The 23,269-nt window shown below is 36.3% G+C and overlaps 2 protein-coding genes across 5 annotated transcripts; both read right to left on the reverse strand.

Moving 5' to 3' along the window:
• Positions 1 to 1,591: 1,591 nt before the first annotated feature.
• LOC112295346 (amino acid transporter AVT1B) lies at positions 1,592 to 6,679 on the reverse strand. 4 transcript variants are annotated; one of them, XM_024546793.3, is made up of 14 exons: positions 6,122 to 6,585; positions 5,779 to 5,895; positions 5,273 to 5,490; positions 5,020 to 5,091; positions 4,725 to 4,865; positions 4,303 to 4,430; positions 4,073 to 4,191; positions 3,864 to 3,992; positions 3,558 to 3,651; positions 3,194 to 3,380; positions 2,836 to 2,917; positions 2,529 to 2,592; positions 2,326 to 2,415; positions 1,592 to 2,014 (listed from the first exon to the last, which is right to left on the reverse strand). In XM_024546793.3, exons 3-14 carry the CDS (start codon positions 5,486 to 5,488, stop codon positions 1,879 to 1,881), a joined length of 1,458 nt encoding a protein of 485 aa, XP_024402561.1. In that variant the 5' UTR covers positions 5,489 to 5,490; positions 5,779 to 5,895; positions 6,122 to 6,585; the 3' UTR covers positions 1,592 to 1,878. The 4 variants fall into 4 exon arrangements, with proteins under 4 accessions (XP_024402561.1, XP_024402559.1, XP_024402562.1 ...); XM_024546791.3 differs by lacking the exon at positions 5,779 to 5,895 and having other exon boundaries at positions 6,122 to 6,679; XM_024546794.3 differs by lacking the exon at positions 5,779 to 5,895 and having other exon boundaries at positions 5,273 to 5,505; positions 6,122 to 6,444.
• Positions 6,680 to 7,376: 697 nt separating this feature from the next.
• Positions 7,377 to 11,148, reverse strand: LOC112295347 (uncharacterized protein At5g02240). Its single transcript, XM_024546796.3, has 8 exons — positions 10,694 to 11,148; positions 9,657 to 9,769; positions 9,254 to 9,392; positions 8,932 to 9,037; positions 8,418 to 8,504; positions 8,154 to 8,251; positions 7,844 to 7,953; positions 7,377 to 7,630 (listed from the first exon to the last, which is right to left on the reverse strand). The coding sequence occupies exons 1-8, from the start codon at positions 11,010 to 11,012 to the stop codon at positions 7,565 to 7,567; spliced, it is 1,038 nt and encodes a 345-aa protein (XP_024402564.1). The 5' UTR covers positions 11,013 to 11,148; the 3' UTR covers positions 7,377 to 7,564.
• Positions 11,149 to 23,269: the final 12,121 nt, after the last annotated feature.

A 23,269-nucleotide genomic window follows, 5' to 3' on the forward strand; every position in this document is an offset into this window, starting at 1 on the left:
CGGTGCACCCATGGACAGACTTAGCCCACCTATCACCACGTTGTTCAGAAACCGAGGGGGCTATACCGGCCCGTAGGGTGCAGTAGAGCTCATGATGGCAAGGGAGGGGTTGTGGGGGGGGGGGGGCACGACCACGGGGTCTTTTATTGGTGGGGTCGGGTTTAGGAGTAGCATTGTCCCCCTAGGATCCCAATTACGTCCTGAACTTGGGTTCTGTTCACACTGCGTCTCGTATTTCTATGAGAGTTTCCCGGAGTCTGCCTGGCCATGGTTGCTTAAAGGAGACTAGTGCTAGTTGCGGTTTCAGGAAATCTACTCCGGAGAAGCGGAGAAGAACCGGAAGAGAGCGATCTAGGGGTTTTTGGGTACCGAGGTTGCGACGTGTGTAGACTCGCTTTCATTCTTCAAGCGAGATATGGCGTGATCCTGTTATCCATAACGCAAACACTGAAATACACACATATACACAAACACGAACACACTCATACAAACATCCATGTTTTATGGATTAGATTCGTGAGATTCGAAGTACACTTAGGGGCCCAGGTTTCGGGTTGAAGTCAAGCCCCTGTGGCACAAGCTGGAGAGTCTCGCACCAGTGCTGGGTTCAATTTGATTTCGGTTTCAACCTCATTGGAACATAGCACCCATCTTTGGACAATTCCCAATAAACTTAAGTTTATTTAAAGCAACATCAGAAATGGCTATTAGTGGAAGATTGGTGGTGAAGAATTGATGGGGGATTAGTACTCGGAATTGAGAAGACCAAATGCGGAGCTAAATGAAGAAAACGTTCTCATACTACTATATTCAACTATGGTCTTTGAAGTTGTTAAGGGAGAATGAGAATTACTGATTTTGTCTTCTGAGCTCGTGAGAGACCTTGTGATTAGGTCTTAACATAAGTGTTCTAAACACGGGGTGTCATTTGCAGAAGAGTATTGAGAAAAGGTTGGAAAGAATGACGAGGATTAATTGCTGGGGGGCCAAAAAGGGGATAGATTGTGTATGTAGCCAACAAAATGGGGAGTGATAATGTGGAAGGTCGAGACAGTGAAAAGCTGTGGAGGAGGTTTGAATTGTGATAACACCTCTGTTTTCCCTGTTTTATCTCTTAAGGGGGTGGGGCTTTCCCTTGCTTCTCTCCCTTTCTTTCTCTACTTTTTCCCCTCTCGTCTAATGGAGACATGATCACTTTTTGAGATTTTTTCCCCGTCTTTTTTCTTTAGTGCTCTTTACAATTGCACCCTCACTTGGCCTACATTTCTGGCCTGTGCAACCCACTTGCTAGATAGCTTCATCAATGGACACCTTCACTGGCTTCAGAACATAACTGCCTTAAATCCCAAAATATCCGTTATTTATTTACTTTCCTGAGCGGGTTACGTGTTTTATGATCCTCCACCAGCAGGATTGCCGTAGTCGATTCCAAACATAATCTGCCCTGTTGTATCATTGCCTTGCAGTCGAACCAATCACCTATGCAGTCAAATTAACAGTACAATTGTTTCTCTTGAACTGACCGGAGGTTGGACCTTCATTCAGAAATTCTGGTATCTTGCAACAAACTTGAATGTGATTGTACTCCAAATACACTCAATAGGTACTTGTACCTCATACTTAAAGGTGCATAATGAAAAAAGCACATCACCGTTCTCTGATCCAGAATTGGTATAAAGGTTGTTCCATGAGGTAGGTGAACATTTTTTTGAGCCAGAAGGGGAGCTAATTCTGTCTGGCCTGACGGGGCTATTTCAGAATGTAAATCAGCAATGCTTCTCAGGGTCAGATTTTGCTTGCTTTTGCAGAGAATGGCAGACAGAAAAAAGGTTTGGTGGGAGGCTGATAGCGAAATCAATCTAATTTGTTTTACTTCGTCTACTCGCACACCAAGATGATATTAGCGAGCTCCAGGACATTGATGGTTGCAATGCCGACAAGACACACAACACCAAACAAGCACATCCCAAGTACTGCGGCCTTCTTGGAGGCACTCAGCTCCTCCTTGTACAACCTGCCCCATAAATGAAAATCCAAAACATGTCAATTGATGTAGGTGTGCAATATATTCTGATGACTGTACATAGTGCGCAGCACATGGCGAACGAGTCCGGACGCACAAGGCAACTAATACATATTTGAGCAGTCCCACAACTACACTTCAAAGAAACTGCAAAACTTTAACCTCATCAGCTAGACGAATACCCCTTAACAACCTTCAGATATAGAGTTATAGAAAAACCCCGCAAAAACAATTGGAAACATTGATTTCCCAGGAAGTGCATGTCACAAGGGAGTTGGATGAGAGTTGGATGGGTTGATTACTTGTAGTAGAAAAGGGATGGAAGTAGGAGAGACACTGAAACTGAGCACACTCCCCCAACAGTGGATTCCACGCTTCCCAGCACATTGTACCTGTGCATGTTACCAAAGTACCCTATCTTAGGATGAAACTAGACCATGCTAGGATACTGCTTGGTGTGATTCAGAGACTGTATCCAGCAAAAACCACAAGTCATTTAACTTACGCGAGGATGGCCACCATGTAGGCTAGGCCCATCACTATCGTTCTGGCGATTAGATCGGCTGCACCTGCAAGACAGGACCAGTGATTAGTTTTTATTACAAGTTAGTTTTAACGAAGAATCTGAGTATTCAATCCAAACATATGCACAACCGAGGGAACAACTTTAACTTCCTTACTTGAGATGGCAAGAACTGAGAAATGCATTACAAAAGAGATTCCTTGTGGCGAATCCTGAACTTCGAAGGTCACAGAGATGGTTTACACCCTTTCCGTGACGTACCTCAGCAGAAACAAGTCAATTTAGATACCTGGAGAACGGTTCTGCTGATGGGAAGAGGTAGTTCCATAAATCATGTCCATTATCAATTCTGCTATAACATATATGAGTGCCTGCGACCACACCCATTTAGATAAGCGTTTAGAAAGCGACGAATTGACGTCCACAGTATGTATTGGGACCAGCCCGGACGCAGGTAATCATGGCAGCCGTGTTACTAGGTAAGCATGCGTGTGGCTTGCTATACGAGCAGCAGTAAAAAAAAATATGTGCAAGAAGTTGTTTACACTCAACCGCACTGCGTTTGGCTAAAGCTACAAACCAAGATAAGTGAGGATCTTCCAGCTCTTCAACTATCAGAGGAAGGAATTCATGCTTGCATAACGTACAGGAATTGTTGAGTATGCGCTCATAGCCACCAGTACAGTGACCGCCTCATTGATAGTAATCCTTAATTTGCCAAGACTTAGCAGAACAAACCCCGTCACCCCAGAGGCTTCGTTCAAGTTTGCGGTCACCAAGACCTTCAGAGCACCTCCAAAGTAGAAATACGAAATGGACCCCATCGTGGCATATCTGGCACCCAGCTGCTCGTGAGCAACATAATAATATGTTCAAAACGGAAACCGTTTAAGGAGCTGCCATTCACAATAGGACCTTGGGATTCAAACATTTGCCACACATGTCGAGCCAGTTATAGGTATATTCCAATCAAGCGAAGGATGGCATGTAAAATGAGGGAGGAAGACGTACAAGAGGAACATCAAAGTGAATGCCACGTTTAAGCAATGCTCAAAGTTTTGTGGATTCTTCATGCTTCGTCGCATTGAAGGTAGGCCCGCATGACCTGAATTAGGAAGTGATAAGGTAAAGTACAAACTTTGTGAGGAACCCTCTAATTTCTAAACTTTAGAAGACATGGGTAGCGTAGTTTAACACTCCGATTAAAATCCAGAAATATAGAGAAAGTTATATCAGGATCCACGGAGGGTTACCATGCAAACAAACTTCTCTTAGCAATAGATACTCAATGCAGTTTAAAAATGGCATTGAATGTACCGGAGAGGGAGACAACCAGTATGCCAGCTCCAATGGGTAAATGTTCCCAGTTGACACTTTCATGAAATAAGCTAGAAGTATCATGTATTGCTTCACGGTTTGGATCCGCTGCACATGAAATCACAACCACTGTCTCCGTGCAGACAATCAGCATCTCGTGTAGGCTGCTGGAAAAGTTCAAACTATGATGAGGAGGCACAAAAGCATACCTGCAGTCAGAAGCAAAGAGGACATAACCCCAGAGAAGCTTATGGATGTCAGCCGTGAAAAAGTTCGAATCCAAATAGCTGGTAGCATGATCACAGTGCTTCCTATTATCACTGCATGCCTGCAACAGCAGATAGATATCAAACGTTACACGGGGAGATGTTGACATGCAGGCTAAGCTTTCCTACATAAAGTCCTTCAGAGATAAGCGATTCTGCCGTGAGAAAGCTACCTTGACGACAAGCACATAGAACCCAGGCACAGGATTTCCGAACGCAGAAGCATCTCAATAGACTGCCAGACAATAATCAAGCACATGCAGGATGCTCCAAAGAACTCTGCCAGCGCCATCACCATCACCTATCGTTTCCCACCATTTCTTGTCCGTGATCAGCTATCAGCTTACAGCTTTACGGGACTAAAGCTAAAATAATGCTGCACAAACTTACAAATTTATTGTTCCATGTGTAAAAGAAATTCACACAGAAAGAACGGTACATGAGAGCAATTACTACAATCATGTAGATATCGTTACACATCATCAAAGACTCGCAGTAATATAACAGTAGAATAGCTAGCACACTATGTCCCACATGATAATCTGGCCCTAAATTTAACTTGCAGCCTAAGTAGAGTCATGCAGTTGACATGTACCATCCAGTGACCCAGCTTTCCCATTGCTGTGGTACCCAAATTAGGGTATGATTGCACCATGGATCTGGGGACCTTATCGAATGACCAACATATTAGCTTTGCCGAGTGCGCAAAGATATAGCTCACCGCTGTCAACACCACCTACACATTGCAATTTAAACCATCAAGAAGACAGGCTTGCGAAGGCCGAGGTTAACCAATGCAGAGTATTTTTAGCGCTCAATGATGCTGAAAACAGTTGAGTAAGATTGAAGTGTAGACAGGTCAAGATAGAAGATTAGGTTTTGGATTGTACCAAGCTGATCCAACCACCGAGACGAAAGGCATAGCCCAAGCTCAGTAACCCTACGCCAACGTATAGGTTCACCTGTATCCAACTCAAAAAACTTCAGTGCTGTCTTTAGTGCACTAGTATTTCAAAAGAGAGGATGAATTCTGACAAGAATTGCATAATCTGTGAAGAGCTATAATGCTGAGGCCTGAAATAGACTCAAGGACAGCCTTAATTATGTAGCCAAGCATGAATTATTTGAGGGCTAAGAACTTACGATATTTAAGACGGTCTGAGCATCAGATTGTAGTACACCGACTGGACCATCGTCGAAAGACTCGAGCAATTCCAGTTTTGTAGTAGAAGGAGAGCATGATGTTCGACTGAATTTCTCCTTATCTCCAATCCAGTCTCCATGCTCCACGTCATTAGAAGTTCCTTCGTGGTCTTGCAGCAGTGGTTTTGTGGCGTTTTCCCCTGGAATTGTCGTCATATCTGCACCCGAAAAAACTGTATGAAAATGGGTGAAGCCACTCATAAACCTAACTCGTACTTCATCTGCTGAATCAACCCGGAATGAATCGCTAGATTAGTCAGAGCCACTCCATAGAATAAATTCTCAAAAGTCATCTGCTTAGAGTCAGGGACAACTTCATCTAGACACGATCTAATCCTAACCCGCCTCATTAGGGCAAATTTTCCTTCACTGCCTCGATAGAACAGCACATCTTCCCAGCAAATTTCCTCTCTAATTCTTTCATTACTCCAACTAAACTAGCTTACCCCTGAGAAAAAGAGCACAAGAACACAAGCTATTCACGCCGCAACAATTAATAATGATTGGCTACAGCTCCTTCAGGTGTGAACTTTCGCCTGTTGCAGACAGGATGCGCCACTGTCCTGCAATTCCATCATACGACAGGCCCACCCTCACATTTGACCACGACTCAATTGCACTCACTATGCGAAAAGGGGACAGCCTCACTGCGTCGTCGAATCAACGATGTAGATGCAACCTTCGCCAGCAATCCAACAAACCAACAGATTCAAGCACTACGGCCAAAGAGAGAATCGTGCATGACATTCACCACTTCACTCACTCATTCACCTTTACAAATGCACTCACCGCGTTAGGCTCCTCCTCCTCCTCGCTCTTCTTCCAATTAAACTCGCTCCTTAAAACCTCCAAAATCACACATACCTCTTGCACTGCAAACCTCCTCGCAGCCAGCTCTCGTCTCTCCTTTTCAGAGGCCCGCAATTTCCTTCTCTCCACCCAATCTCTCTCAACACGCACTGAATTGCGAACCACCCCACCTCCTCCTCCTCTACACTTTTTCTCTCCCCATCTCCACCATCTCCACTATCGCCCGCTTACGGACGAAAGCTTAACCTTCCTGCATCTTGTCTAGCTGTAGAGCTCAATCACGCAAAGTACTCCATCGTCCAGAAAGGTGATGGATGCGTGTTCACTGCCGCTTTGCAACGTTGCAGTCTATACAATACGTCCTCGACGATTTATATCATGCACGACAAGCACTGATTGATACGCAGGAGGTGTACAGGCAACGGAAGTCCACATCCAACACCACGTCGGGTTTAATCCTCTGAATCTGCTGCCGACAACGTCGTGCAAGGAATATGATGCCTACTGGGTAGTGAGGATCTATTACTTTTCGGTTTGACCATCGAGTGAAGCTGCGATGCTACAGCTTCTCTTGTTTCAAGCTGCTCCGCGAGATCCGTTTGAGTCCACTTCCGCTTGTGGTGACGATGAGTGCACAGTCCTGCACGATGGAGGTAAGTTTGATCGGTTCTGCACGGGACGTGTGCTTTTCTGTAGCTTATCATTTGATGTTAATGATGCTTTCACAAGTTCCAGTGGGCATCTTCCCATGCTGACAATATGAAACTTGGTGAAATTCGTAGTTTTTTGCCTTCTTCAGGCAGCCATGTGTAGAAGAAATACGACTTTTTCTATGAAGGTTTTTTTCATCATCCTGGTGGTGGTTAATGTTGGGCATTACTTCGAAACATAGAATTACATTGCAGGCTTTTAACACTTCCGCCATTGCTTCAATTCAAAAACGACGGTAGAATGCAGAGTTTTTACTGACTTGTAAAACTGCCTTGAAGTGAAAAATTAAATTTGTGGTTAAGAGATTCGAATGTTTTCGCAAATAATTATTCTAAGCGGTGAACGTCAGTACTTTTCAACATTCTCCCATTGAGTGAAAACAACGAGACAACCAAATCACGCTGGCTCTGAACCTCAGACATCTGACACCCTCTAGCTGTGCGTTCATCATGAGTGTCAACAATGAGAGCCACCTTCCAGGATCCTGACGGTCAGAGTATCATTCGTTTTAGCAGGCGAAGCATTACCGTGCCCGAAGGCAATATCGCAATTTCATTGCGAAGAAGAAACATGGTACAAATTGGGGAACATGTAACCCAGTCAAGTTGCCGAGTAAATCTTATTTGGATTCTCGGCTCATACAGCGACTAAATTAAGGCTGGCTCGAGGAGAAAGATGCCCAAACAAGATGGGTGCTGCTACGCTTGCACTTCAAGGCTTTTGTGGGTTTCTGAAGAGAGCTTCCCACCGGGCGGTATCCTTTCCTGGACCTTCTCCCTGTAGTTCCCCAAACATCAAGTCTTCTTCAGTCTCGAACTTGGTTACGGTAAATTTAATGCCGTGTATTCTAGATATTTTAAGAAGAAACAGAACTACACGCTTCTATAAAACCAACGGTGGGATATATAATTTTGGTGTACTAAGATGTTCAGAATAAGTATGAACAATAACAAGATTTATGGCAAATTTGAGTAAGAAATATTTACTGACCTCGACAGAGCTGATCTCATAGGTTTGTCCAATTGTACATGGGATATCTAGTGCTTGAATGCAAGCTTCCGCTACCACTACCCTACTTGCTTCCCCAACTAAATTATCACCTGCAGGAATCAAGCAGAGTGAAAGACATTTAGATTAATAAGAGAAGGATAGAAACATACATGTCTGCTGTGTTTGATCTGTGAGCGTACAGTTTGGGTGTGTTATGCACAAACAACAGCCCTTTTCTGTTGCTAACAATTCGCAGAGAGTCCATTACAAAGAAAAATAAATACCAGTTTGAGTAGGTTATGCACGCTACCTTGGCCTATAATCACATCACGACGAGTACCGGAAGTGGCTTTTAGCAATGTGTTTAGATCATAAGACGTGTAAGGTCCGTCCGTTAACCGACCTGGCCTGCACATAGAATGTTCAACACATAAATTTTGCAACTAAATTTTGCTATAGAATCTGCAGTTCAAAATACAAAATCTCGAGAAGTGCTAGTCAAAGAAGGCATATAACCCATTTTTTAGGGAAAAATAGCATTGGCTTAATATATGTGAGGGCAGGTTATACAAACCTGATGATAGTGTAAGGAAGCCCTGAGTCGCGTAAGAATTCCTCTCCCATCTTTTTGTATTTTAAAACTCCGAAAAGATTCATGATGCTAGAGCAAAAATCATCCCATTCCACCAAAAAACAATACAATTAAGTTCGGGAAAACTGTTGAATGTACATCTATTGAATTCACTACAGATAACACAGCATGGTATGCGCAAATATCATGTATACTGTACAAAATTAAGTTACTATGCAATACCGATGAAGTATCAACTCCTAGAGCAAAACGGTTTGGTTCCTTTCGAAGGGATTAATTCAAGATAGCTTCTTCTTCAAAACAAAGAGAATTCCGCTCTGTGATACAAGAAAAAATAGAGAGGAACAACTCGCGTGTACCAACCAACAAAACTTGAATACGAACATGTTCAGGTGGACCTAAAATGTGAAGAGAGAATATTGCTTGCTTTAAAAGAGTGTCCCTCACATGTACATGCACAAAGGTGACAGGAAGAAAGGGGTTGATGTTAACTCACTTCCATGGAAGCTCGTTGGATTTCGTAACTCCTATCGATGACACCAACACGACATGTTGGACGCTCTTTGGCACAGCTGCCACCAGGTTGCGCACTCCTTCCCAGTCTGCAGATAAGCTTTACAGTGAAACTTTGTCCAATATGTTTGATCAATTGAATGGCAAGCAAATAGAAGGTTGTTTCATATTTTATTTGCAACGCTCACCTCAATAACAGCTAGTCAGTGCAATATCAATTAGACAAGATTCATCATTTACTCATCAGAATCGGACATCATTAGCAATTAAGACAGGTAAAAGATGATAGCGAGAAATATGAGGACCTGTCTTTTCTGGTCCATTGTCACCATCCCAACGCTTAGAAGGAAACGCCGTAGTACCAGTGCAGCATATCACATGAGTTACACCCTCAAACATAGACGAGGGCATGGTTTCAGGTCGCCGTGTGTCTCCAACAAGCACCTGCAAAAACGGAAAGCGCTGTAAGTCATTAAAACAATTGAAGGCACGGATAATGATCTGCCATGCACACAAATAAGGGTAAGTTCTAAAACGGGCCAAAGCGAGCAGGAATAATTCTAGCTACGGAGAACACATATGCAGCATGCGAAAGTGTGTCAGTTCCAACCACATGGCACAGAGATTTCAGTACGTGTTTTGAAAGTAGGGAAGAAAATATATCGAAGAGATGACTTAGGTGAGATATAAGACTCTACTGAGACATACCTGAAAAGCCTCTGGATCATGCTGACCGAAGAGAGTTTGAGCTTTTTTTGCGTCACGAAGAACTGCTTTAACAGGTATGCCTCTATCCAGTAAAGCTGCCACTACCAGCTGCCCTGGAATTAAACGTCAAGAAACGACATTGTCAGCGCAATAAGTAGCAGCTGCCAATATCTTGTATTCATCTGATCGAGCCACAAAAACACAAAGTATGCATGACAGACTGAATCGTAGACATCTGCAGACTTTCACCACACGCTAACAGTGAATTTATGAGCGACGTGGAGACATGCACAAGAGGTGGAAGGGAACCAAGACAGATGAATTATCAATACTGTTATGCAGTTGTGATGAGGAAACTGGTTATGGCACCCTGGTTTGAATTGCAATGCTATGAATGTCATACCATTCGCAGACCTCAAAAAATCAATACAATCTGGTCATCAAATGGCTAGCAAAGTAAGTCGCCAACTTGGGTATGGAGCAAAGCTGCTGATCGTGCTAATTCTCGCACATTACGTGACTCTCGACTGTCACAATTCTCTGTTTTGTTTTGTTTTTTTTTGTGTTCTTTTAATTATCTCTCGTTTCTACAGCTGTCCATAAGTGCACACAGCGAGACAATACTGAGAAATACAACAATCCCGGCACTCTCGTTACCTCCACTTCCAGCTAGGGGATCGCACTGCACAGCACGGAATTACATCTTCGTGAAATCCTAATCCATAAAATCCAGCCTCGCAGAACGTTGTCAATGTGCTCTTTCAATGGTAGACTCGACCAAAAATTATGAGGTTGGGCACTTTCTAGGAGCTCCCGAGGCGCGAACAGTGAGTTGTTTCTGCAGAATTCATGTCCAGCTGCTGGCAGCTTCGTAATCAAATTCGTGGGAACCCAACCAAAAAATCGACTGAGGAAAGCCACGACGCACAAGAACACAGCAAGGTGCGCGAGGTGAGGGTAATGAGACGAGGGGAAATTCAGAGCCTACAGCCACAGCCATGGCCAACCAATCCCAAGGGTCGCGTGAAAGAACTCACCTACACCTCCGGTTGCGCCAACAACGAGGATACACTTCGACGCGGCGGCTTTAGATTGATCTCCATCCACAAGCTGGTTGGGATCCGCAAGCTGGGCACACACTCCCCTGCTCCCTCTCACATGCTTCACGCCACGAATCCCACTCCTGCCACACACCTGCAGCTCGGATTGAAGCAACTTAACACTAGAAAATTGCAATGCTCGTCCTACAGCCACTTTACTATGATGGGTATTGCCCGTCTGTGCGCTGCCTCGAGTAGACGCCAACGAAAACGTGCGACAATTCGCCACAGGCGAGGCATATGCACCCACTTCCATTTTTCACCCAATTCAGTCCCGCTTGTTTGAGCAGTTGGATCTTTGTGCAGCAACGTAACTTGGAGGCTTCTCGCTACGCAGCTCCGAGCACCGCGAATTTACAAAGCGAGGAAGTGTGGTGTGAGAAGAAAGCAAGAATGGGGATGTGTGGACTGAGGAAGAGCGCCATTCGGATAATTGCGGGAGCGATGGCGGAGTGCACGATTGCTTTTCCAGGCTCCAGGTGTGATTGTGAGGATGAGGATGAGATTATTCGAGCTTTTTCGCCGCAAACGCATTTCTCCTGTAATTGTAAGTGTGTGTGTTTGTGTGTGTTCTTGTTTTCAAGCTTTGAGATACCCAGTCTTCAATTTTATCAGCAATTTTTCCCATTGGTTTTGGTCTTTCTCTCAATTCTGAGCTTGACTACTGTTGTGTGTTGTTGTTGCTCCTTGTTTTTGCTAGTTAGTAGCTATTAGGTGGTAGTTTTTGTTTTTGTTTGTGGCTGTCAATATTGTCATTTTACTTGTTCTATTTTATTTTATTTCATTATTATCAGTACTATTATTATTATTATTATTATTATTTTTTATTATAGCTTTGTTCAATTTCAATTTGGTTTTTTCTGACACAGTTGTAAATTGCTTACTATTTTTTGCTTATTTTGTTTGTGTTTTTTACTAATTTTGGTTGTTTCATAGATCATTCTTGGTTTTGTTCATGTATGGCATGATTACTTGTTTTTCTTGTCATGATTTTTTTGCTATTAGTTGTATCATTGTGCAGTCATTTGTAAAGTATGGTTGTATTAGCATCTTGGCTATTCTTGCCTAAACTATTGAAATCGTTAATAAAAATTTATTTTAATTTAGTTTTAACAATAAAAAAACATTAGGATTTATTTTATTATTTTTTTTGATACAAAAAAAACATTTATCTATTGCATTGATAGAATGAAACATAATACAAAATACTAAGTTTAGTTCCTAATACCTATTAAGGTGGAGTTAAGAGTATTTGGTGAAGTAATTGGTATTATTTTCTACTTTATACTTTTGTGTATAATTGAGCCACATTGTGGCATTTTAAAGTTCTATTTCATTGTCTTATAAAATCTAGTGCCAATTAGGTGTTTTTCTATCTATGATTTGTCCCATTTCTTAAGAAGAATAGTCTCATGTTTGGAATGTTTGTTTGTTTGTTTGTTTGTTTGTTTGTTTGTTTTTTTTTTTTTTTTTAAATTTCTTCTTCATGGCTTTCCAACAAATTTGTCCATATTTTATTAGACTCCTTCATATGATACTTCTTGTATAGAGGTCAATCTATATCTCCTTTTCAAAGACATTTGTTTCTTTGAATATATATGGTCTACAAGCAAAGTCCTCTTAACAATGATAAGATCTTACAGAGACATTTAAATCATGAAAGAATATTTTATTCAAAAATGGCATGATTCCATGTAAATGCTTTCTAAGGTCTCTATTTCTAAGGATTGAATATGAATTTATATGAAAGTGAGGTGGTCAAATTTCAGATTTTACAATCTTGATGACATACCAAAATTTATGTATGAAGCTTTTTCCAAATAAATGTTGAAAAGTAGAATATCTTATTCTCTCCACGTATTAACAACTATACCTTTGTAGTATACAAGGTAGATAAATAATGCTTCTTTTTGGAAGTAAGATTTGGACCAAATATCATTCTACTTAAAAGAGAAGTCATGTTCTAATAGGATACTTTATTTGTTTATTACTAAATTTGTAGTATGAGTATTTCATTGAAGTAACTTCTTCCCAAGTTTGGCTACATATGACATGAATACTTTTCTTGTTATTTAAGAGTAAGTTTTAGGAACAAATGTCAACTCACAAATCAAACCATAGAATGGATTAATGCATTTTTTTCCCTCTTATTAAAGTTGTATTTGATGCCATTCTAATAATCTTAAAAAACCAGCTACAAGATTCACATTTTTATAGAGATATAAGTTCTCTTTATTTAAAGAAAGATTTTTGTTGTAGCAGAGGATTTTGATTTGGATGTTGAAATAATTTTTTTTATTTTATTTTAGTGAATTGCAATAGAAAAAATATTTGTCTTTTTTAACTCTTTTGTACTGAGTAAGAAGTTAGAAGATTACTTCATGCAATTGGTTCTCCTCTATAATATATAAATCAATCTAATTATGAAATTTAAGTAGAGCTTTACTTTCTTGAAGCATGATATTTTATATTAAAGAAAAAAAATAGTATAAAAAATCTAAATTTAATCAATGACATTAGCAAGTTGGTATTTAGATCTATTTTTTTTAATAAAAAGAGATTATTTTTTGTCTTTGAAAAGATTCTTATTCTTTAAAGGCCATTGGTATGTAGAGTTGTTGCTTGTTTAAAGTTTAAGTAGAAGTTAATAAGTAGGAAATTAAGATTTTATCATAAAAATCTATTAAAGACTTCAAAAAAACAAGCTTGGAAGATTAAGCCTTAGAAATGAGCATTTTTGTCCAAAATTTTTTAATTTTGTTTTAGATTTTTGAGCTAAGACTTTATTTGCAGTTTGGAATTAAAGTTCAAGCATAGTCTGGTAACCATTGTTTTTAAGTACTTGGTTTGGCATTCATCATTTTTTATTTGAAGAATTGTTGAATGTTGGTGTGTAAAGGTTGTAGGGCCTTACAATCCATTTAGTTAAGAATACTTTGATAGTAACTTTTGGATCAATTATATTAAGGCCACATACAACTCAAGCCTTACAATAAATTGATTGGACTATCTGAGAACAAATCAAGAAGGAAGTACTTTCTTATAAAAAGTTTGTAACTATGGAATTTATTTTGCAAATTGTTTTTAAAAAATTACTCCAAAATCTACAAAGAAATACAATGATGATAGCAAGATGCTATTGACTATAATAATCCTACTAATCATATTAATTTTAATAGAATAATAATATCCTAACTCATGTATCATTCTATTAATAAAAGAAATTTATTAATATCTTATATATGTAAGTAAAAGCCAAAAAATGTGGCTAGTGACTTAAAAATATTATTAGAAGAGACTTACATCTATCCAAAATTATTAATTCAAGTTGATCTAATATAGATATTAGGTGTGATAAAAATAAAATAGTTATATTATAAAAGATCTTATTTTAGTAAATAGTAGAAAATTACTTTAAAAACATAGATAAAAATTAAAGAGGTAGTAAAAATAATTTAATTCTGATATTGTTTTTTTTAATAAAAATATATTTTGTTTAATTTGTAGAAATATAAATAATAAAAAATAAAGTAGATTAAAAAAAATTATAAGCATTTTAGGGTAAAAATAAAGAGTAATTTTTAGCAAAAATTATCTAAAAAAACCTTAGATTGACATTTAAAAAGGATCAATTGTGAACCAATGTCAAATTCAAAACCTAAGATACAAAACTATACATGAATAGCAAATAAGAGGTTCTTTTGTTGATTGGAGAATGAGGTCAAAAAGAAAACTTCATAGTATTTTTATAAACATTGGTTTTTAGGGATTTGAATTTGCAATGACTATGTAAGAGCTTTATAAAGTTCTAATTCTTTTGAGTGATTTTTTTTTTTTTTTTTTTTTTTTTTTTGTAGAATAAAAAAGAGCTTATATTTTGATAAATTGTGTGAATACTACAGGAAATGAAATTTTGTGAAAATGAAAATGTAGCTGTGTTGGATATGTATTATGAAAATGAACTTAATTTAACAAAATAATATATAACATCAATCGCGGTGAAGAAGCATTTTCCATTTCAAATATCTGTATAAGCCTTATATATTTGCTTAGTACCAATGGAACATCTTCAACTTAGAGAAATCTAGTCTAATCATTCAGACTATGGGATGGTGCCAAGTAATTGAGATTCAAATGAGAAAGGATCTTAGATATTGGATTTTGAATATTAGTAAGGATTTTTACAATTTTGAATTATTTTTTTTTGTTTCTATGTGTGTGTTGATAGCTAGTTTAATTAATAATATTTATGCTAACTTTGTAAGTAAGAGGATGGTTCAAAAGGAAGCTATTGATATTGGAAGGTTGATATTACAATTGAAGAGGATGGCCAATATCTAATCAAATTAGGGGTATTTTCTCCTAATTAATAAGTTTAATTCATGTAGAATTTTGTATGATTTTTTTTGATTATTAAATTAAAAAACATAAGAATTTTGTATCAATAAAAAAATTAAATTAAAAATAATTAATATTTAAAATTTTCTATAAATATTTTCAGAATTTATTTAAGAATTGATTAGGATTCTATTAGAATCTGTAAGGGATTTAATTAAAAGTTTGATTTAGATTTTTTAGGATTTTGTTAAGATTTTTTTAGGATTCTTTCAGAATATAATTAAGTTTCAATTAAAATTAATTAATTTTTTTTTAGAATTTCTTTATGTTTTTTTTTAGAAGTTCTTGTGATTTTTTTAGATTTAATTAGGATTTTTTTAAAGATTATTTAAGATTTATTTGAAATTAAATAGAATTTAATAATATTTTTTAGATTTTTTAAGATTACCAAAAAGATATTTTTAAATAATTTATGCATTATATTTTAGGTTTTAAATCCAATTTTAAGATAAGCTCAAATCTATCTACAATTAGACGCCTAATGTATTTCAAAGTCGATTTTAATATAATATAACAATTGTTTTTTTAAAATTCTTAGTATAAGGCATATTTGGACCAATTAGTTTCTAAATCCAATGCCAAATTGAATTTATTGAAGAATTTTATTAATTTTTCAACATTTTTATCTTTCAATTTGATGGAGATAATAGAATCATCTATATATTGGCATATGACCTTCTAGTCAAAGCTCAAAAGAATATTATTGCCATAAAACTTGTATTCTTTGATCATATTTTAAATTATTATATGAAGGTATTTTTTAATAATAAAAAGGTATAGATTTAAGAAACAACCTTGATATATACTTCTTTTGATTTATTTTTTTTTGTGAAGGATACATAAATATTTAATAAAGTACTTGCACATCAAAAAATAATTTTAAACATATGATAGAACTTAGTATTAAATCTAATTTTTTTTAGAACATGAAATAAGAAATCATAAGAAATTTTATTTTATTATTTTAAAAAATTAATTTTTAGAATTAAAAAAGAATTGATTTCAGAATTTAGTCAAATTTATAATTTCTTATGTCATTAGAATATTATCCAAAATGTGCCACAGGAGAAAAAATATATTTGGTCTACATAAACTACTTCCATTAGTATGGATTGAAGGTTTTTTTTGCATAGCTTTGAAATATATTTTCTATAAGGTATTGAGTACAAGAAAAATATGCTAATTTTTTTATCTATTTTTTATTTATTTTATTTTTATTATTATAAAAGAGAGTGATATAAACTTTAAAAGTACTTTGAACAAAGTGATCTTTTATTAAAGCTTGGGTAACCATTGCTATATAAACTTCTCTAATGATGTACCAAAAAATCTAAAAGAATTAATTTTTTATTCTATTTGGTCCAAATGCCTTATATTTATTGAAGAAAAGAAGTCTAAAAGCTACAAACACTTAGCATTAGTAAGGTTTGCACACTAAGAGAAGTGTGGAATAAGTTGTTTCTCACTTCTAATATCCATTATATATAGGAAGTAGCTACTGTCCTAATGAATAACTTACATCATTTGATGAATACATCTATCCAACATTCTATCTAGGCTATCCATTGCTATCTTATCTATCATAGTAACAACTTTAATCCTTCATTATCTTTTGACTATTAACAACTTACTATGGTTTAATTTTATGTGGTAGAAAATATATAAGATCTTATTGAACTTCAACACTCCCACTTTGCTAATTGTCAAAAGACTTTCAAGCCTAATTTCTCTATCACTATACCCATTGCATCTCTTTTAGTCCTAAATACCCATTTACAACCAACACTAGATCAATTTTCTAGAAGAGTTGATAATTTCTATGTACCATTGTTTATAAGAGATTGATATTCTTTTTCCATAGCCTTCTCCCACTTCATTGTAACTTGGGACTTTATAGCATCATACAAAGATAATGGATCACTTAAGAGAACAACATTTGCATATTCTTCACTTTTTTGAGGAAAGATGTGATTCTTCCACCATTCGCCATGAGGTCTTCTTTCTCTCAAGAAATATCTTCTTTCATTTGAAGAAGATTCAGCTTCTTGTACTCCAAGCTCTCTTTCAAGCTTCTTTTTTCTTAAAGCTTGTCTATTCTTACTTAAAAGTTAATACTCATCATCATCATCATCATCATCATAATCTTCAACATCTTCATTGCTAGTCCTTGGAATTTGTAAGGCCTTTTTTTTCATCTTCTTTGCCTCTTCATCTTCATTCACACTTTTATCATCTTCATTTTCTTCATCTTCTTTTTTTACTGGAATTAGAGATGTGTCTTATTTGGACACATCTTCAAGTACTCACAAGCACTTTTATGCTTTAAAAACTCAACATCATGACTTTTGATAATCTTTTTGGTATCCAAATACATTAGCCTATATGCCTTGGTATCTTCACAATATCCTAAGAAAATACACTTTGTATCTTTTGTATCAAGTTTGGACTTCATACAATCTAGTGTCTTTGCATATGCAATATATCCAAAGATCCTCATGAATAAAATGTAAGGTTGTCTCCCATTCCAAGCTTCTTATGGTGTCATTGATACAAGAGAACTTGTTGGACTCTTATTTTTTGTATATAGTGCATTCACCACAACTTTTACCCAAAATTCATAACTAAGGTTTTGAGCATGAAGCATGCTATTTGATATCTCTATAATGGTTCGATTTTTCCTTTCAGCAACACTATTTTGTTGTAGAATGTATAAGTCTGTGGTTTGTGTAGAAAATCCTTTATTCTTCAAATAAGCTAAAATACAAAATAAATGTGTATTGCTAAGATCTAAGCCACTTATCATAGACATGAGCTCTCTCATGCTCTTCACATTCAAATCGCCAAGGCAATGATGCCATATATTCAACTTATCTTTGTTTGATGTAAACTTAGTAAATGTGACTACATCCACTCTATTTGCCTTCTTACAAATGAAGTAGCACAAAGGTCTTCATCTTCTTCTATCTTGCAAGTCAAGAACTTCTTCTTTGTATAGATGATGTTGAATAAGTTCTTGCTCTCATAGATGTTGCAAAGAGTTTTTCATACTTTTGTTGATCTTTTATAAGAAATAATATGGGAGTAGTTGGCTTCATCTACATTGTTTGCAATCAATCCAAAAGCCTTCTTTTCACTACATTTGAATTCCTTCTTCTCCTTTATATCAACATCTATGCTTGGAGCCTCTTCACTTTCATCTACAATATCCCAAAGATCCAAAGACGCCAACAAAAGCTCCATTTTAACTTTCTAATGGTAGAAATTTTTACCTCTAAACTTCTCAATTACTCTCAATCCTTCACCCTCACTTAAAGCCATGTCTAAAGGAGAGATGTATCAAAAAGCATTGAAAGAAGAAGTCCTAATGCTTTCAAAATCAGCAAGAAAATATTACTGCCTTAGAATCACAAAATCCTTCTTTGTGAATAAACTAGTATTCTTACTCTCAAAAAACACTCTCAACTTTACTTCTAATACTTCTCATAAATCTAATGACCTATCTAAATGTCTCAAATTTGATTTGCTACTCAAATATCACTCTATGCTCACAAATTACCTCTATATACTATAAAAGGTATTTTAAGCATAATCAACATCTTTAAGACATGAAATTACAAAGTTAGACCACAAAAGATCTATCTTAGCAAAAATACAATGCAAGTATTCTATAACTTTGCCTTAAAGTGAAAAACCAAAGACCAACACGAAAATACTCTTGACCACAAGTAAGAACAAACTAAGATCTACATCTAGATTTGAATATGAAAGTTAGGTACTTCTAAATCCTAACATCGGCAACAACAACTTGATCTACTCCACACATCAACAATTATTTCAAAGAACTTCAAAATAGTCAAGCAAACATGTGTGGGCCCATAACCTATTGAAGAAAAAAAGTCTAAAAGCTACAAACACTTAGCATCAGCAAGGTTTGCACACTAAGAGAAGTATGGAGTAAGATGTTTCTCACTTCTAACACCCGTTATTTGTAGGAGGTGGCTGTTGCCCTAATGAACAACTTCCATGCTTTGATGAATACATCCATTCAACATTCTACCAAGGCTATCCATTCCTAACTTATCTACGATAATAACATCTTTCAATCCTTTGTTATTTTTTGACTATTAGCAACTTATTATGGTTTAACTTTATGTGGTGGCAAGTATGTAAGATCTTGCTAAATTTCAACAATATTTTGTCATTTCACCTGTTATTCTTTTAAATTTTTTAAAATTAAAAGAAATAAAAAATAAATTATTTATCAAATTGATAACTTTTTATGAAATACTACTTAATAAGTAATTGAAAGCTTTTAATGATTTTAGGAATCTATGTTGTTTTTTTCTATATATTATGATAATATTAAAACAAATATTTTTAAGATTATGTAGATTCTTTTATAGTATTTTTTTTTAGGATTTTAAAAATTTTTAATGATAAAACTTAAATATCTTATATTGATTGTTTTAACATTATTATCATTAAATTTTTTTGATAAAATCCAAGTTTAATTTTTTTAATCCTCATGTTTCTAATTTATAAGTTAATAATTTAAAATTCAATATTTTAAGATAGATTTTGTATTAAAATCTTAAAAATTAGCTTAAAAATTCAATGTGGTGTTGCCACCAACCTGTCAAGGACAAAAACTCGATGAAAAAAGCAATTCAGATAAGTGAGCCTTCACTCAAAGAAAGGTAACAAAATATAAATAACCAAGTATGTATATTGAAAGAGAAACTGGAATGGCTATTACCAAAAGACAAGAAAACTAGAGACCCTTGAAACTAGACTGGAAGCAAAAAAGGAGTTGACAAGAGTGAAGAAGGCTTCACTCTTGTCTCTATATATACTATTTAACTAGGGGCTACGTGGCGGCATTCTATAGGACCTCCAATATGTGTTGACTTTGTAGGATACATGCCTTGACTTACAAGGCAAGTTTTTCTACGTGTGGGCCACATAGTTAGCTCGATCTTCAAGTTAACAACATGTGTGGTATATGGCCAACTTGTTGACCACGTTTCTAATCCAAAAAGTCAATTAAAGACACCTATGAAGTCAAAGCAATGTCTATGAAGCTTTTAAGAAGCTACTATATCAAATACTATAGAATTAACTTACTTTTATCTACTTTTACTTACTTCTACTTATTTATATATATAATTATTAGTTTATATGAGTATGTTCGTGACATTACCCCCTCTTCTAGAGACGAGTTCCACGAAGAGTGGTCATCATATGTTTAGGAAATCTATGATGCAACGAATTATATTCGCCACATACTCTGATCTTTGTTCTCTTCGAAGATGATTGATAGGGCCTCTCAACCATCGGTAGTGTCCTATACCAAGGTGGGAAGACCATCCAGTTATTTGATCATTGTTAAGGCCTTCATAACTTCCTTCGAATAGAACATTTGAAACACCATCAGGAGTTGTTTCTACCTTTAGCAAAATCACCAAACATCGGGAGTCCCTTCTCAAATCGTGATACCAAACACATTGTATCTTGCCATCTATTCAAAGAAGAACATGTTGTTCTTGAAGATCTTCATCTCGATTGCATCGTCTTGAAGGTTGTGACAATCATAATATCTCGTCTAATAGGTCAGCAAATGAAGGCTCTTGAGTTGAATCCGTTGGTTGTTGGTTCTCCATCTCCTGAGCGTCACAACTACAAAGAAGCTACAAACAAGGATTGAACGTAGAATGTTATCTTGTCTAAATATTGTTTCTTTTATAAAGAAGGTTTTCATCTTGATTTTGATGGATGTCATTGATGAAAAGCCTCCACCGCCTTTGCTGCATTTGCAAGATTCTTTATTGGCTCTCATGTGCGTTCACTAATATCATATCCGTGCCAATATTCAAGATATTCTAATTTATTTCGACGTCGCCTTGAATCTAAGACTTCTTCTACTTCAAACTTTTCATTATTGTCCACTTCTATAGGAGGAGGTGGGGCTTGTCATCTTCTTAGTATGTCCACTATCTTGTATGGTTCAAGAAGAGACACGTGGAATACTGGATGGATTTTCATTGACTCCGATAGATGTAAATGATATGCAACTGGATTGAATTGTGCAAAAATAGAAAATGGTCCAAGCCTTCGATAGTCCAACTTGTCACAAGGACGAGTGGTCTTGATATTACGATGAAGTAGCCATACCTTATCACCCAAGAGGAATGGTCGTTGTTCCTTTCGATAGACATCCGCATTGACCTTTTGTTGTTCTTGAGCCTCTTTTAATTGCGCCTTCATCATTGCATGTAGCTTTGATAAATGAATCGCCAAATCTTTCACAGCAGGATTATCAACTTTTGAAAAGTCAAAAATATCAAGTCATGGATGATAACCATAATTAACAAAAAAATGTGTTTGTTTTGTAGAAGAATGTACCGTGTTATTGTAAGCAAACTCTGCCAATGGCAAAAGAGTTGTCCAATCATCTTGTTGGTAGTTAATGGTACATCTTAAATATTGCTCCAAAACTTGATAAACATGCTCCGTTTGTGCATCAGTTTGAGGATGGAATGTCGAAGATAGTTTTATATCCACTTTTAGAATCTTAAAAAGAGTCCGCCAAAATCTTGATACAAATTGAGTTCTCCTATTTGATATAATATCCTTGGATAATCTATGATAGCGATAGATATTGTCAAGAAAGAGCTTAGCTATTTCTTTACATGTGATAGATTTTATACATAGTACAAAATATGCTATCTTTGTAAAACGATCTACTATCACGAATATAGAGTCATAAGAATCTGTGATTGGAAGATCCGTGATGAAGTCCATAGAAACAGAAGACCATGGTTGTTTTGGAATGGGTAATGGCTAAAGAAGTCTGTAAAGTCGATGACAAGGAGTTTTTGATCTCGAACAAAAATCACAAGATTGTACAAAATCTTTGACTGCTTTCCACATTTGTGGCCACCAAAAATCCCTAGATATTAGTTCCAAAGTTTTATTGTACCCAAAATGTCCTGCTGCTAGGAAGTCGTGACAAGCTTGAAGAATACGGAAACGTGCTTCTCCTTCTAGAACATATAGGCATCCTTCGAAATAGAATAGGTTGTTCTTGAATTCAAATTTAGAGGGATCATGATATTTAGAATAATTATTCTTGATATCATGAATAAGAGGGTCTGAAGACATACTTAACTGGACTTGCTTAAGAAAAGTTAAATCAACAGTCAATGTTGATTTTATTGCTCAAAGATGAAATTGCTTTGGTTTCAAGAAAACCGTTCTTTGTTGCTCAAAAGCTGCATCTCCTTCTTTTGGTATAAGATAAGAATATCTAGACAAGGCATCGGATAAACCTTGTTGTTTTCCTGGCCGATAAGTGATGATGAACTCGAATCTTGATAAAGACATGCTCCAACAAACTTGATGATGATTTAATATGCGTGCTGACATAAAATACTCGAGGTTCTTGTGATCCGTATATACGGTGACTGGACTAGAAGCGCCTTCTTTATAATGACGCCATTCTTGAAAAGAATCCACAATTGCAAGAAGTTCTTTGTTGTGGATCTCATAATTGATTTTTGCTACTGAGAATTTTCTTGAATGAAAGGATATTGGATGAAGTTTGTCATCTATTTCCATTTGTGGTAAAATCGCACCCAAAGCAAAGTCTGATGCATCTGTTTCCATAAAGAATGCTTTGAAAAAATCAACACGATACAAGATTGGTGCAGAAACAAACGCTGTCTTCAAAGATTCAAAAGCAACTTCCACCTCTTGATTCCATTGAAGTTTGTCTTTACAAGTCAAGTGTGTAAGTGGAGCTGCAACTCGAGAGAAGTCCTTGATGAAGATCCGATAGTAGTAAGTAAATCCCAAAAAGTATTGGACATCTCTTACCATTTTCGGAATCTTCTAATCTATAATAGTTTGAACTTTCTTAGGATCCATCATAAGTCCATCATTTGAAATGATGTAACCTAAGAAATTGACTTGAGTAGTGTGGAATACACACTTTTCTATCTTGGTATAGAGTCCCGCATCTCTTATTTTTTGCAACACATGACGAATATGAAGTTCATATTCTTCTAGATTCTTAGAATAGATCAAGATGTCATCTAGATAATAAACCATAAAATC

The sequence above is a fragment of the Physcomitrium patens genome, chromosome 18 (assembly GCF_059467195.1).
Source record: "Physcomitrium patens ecotype Gransden chromosome 18, ASM5946719v1, whole genome shotgun sequence".
Classification (NCBI taxonomy): Eukaryota; Viridiplantae; Streptophyta; class Bryopsida; order Funariales; family Funariaceae; genus Physcomitrium; species Physcomitrium patens.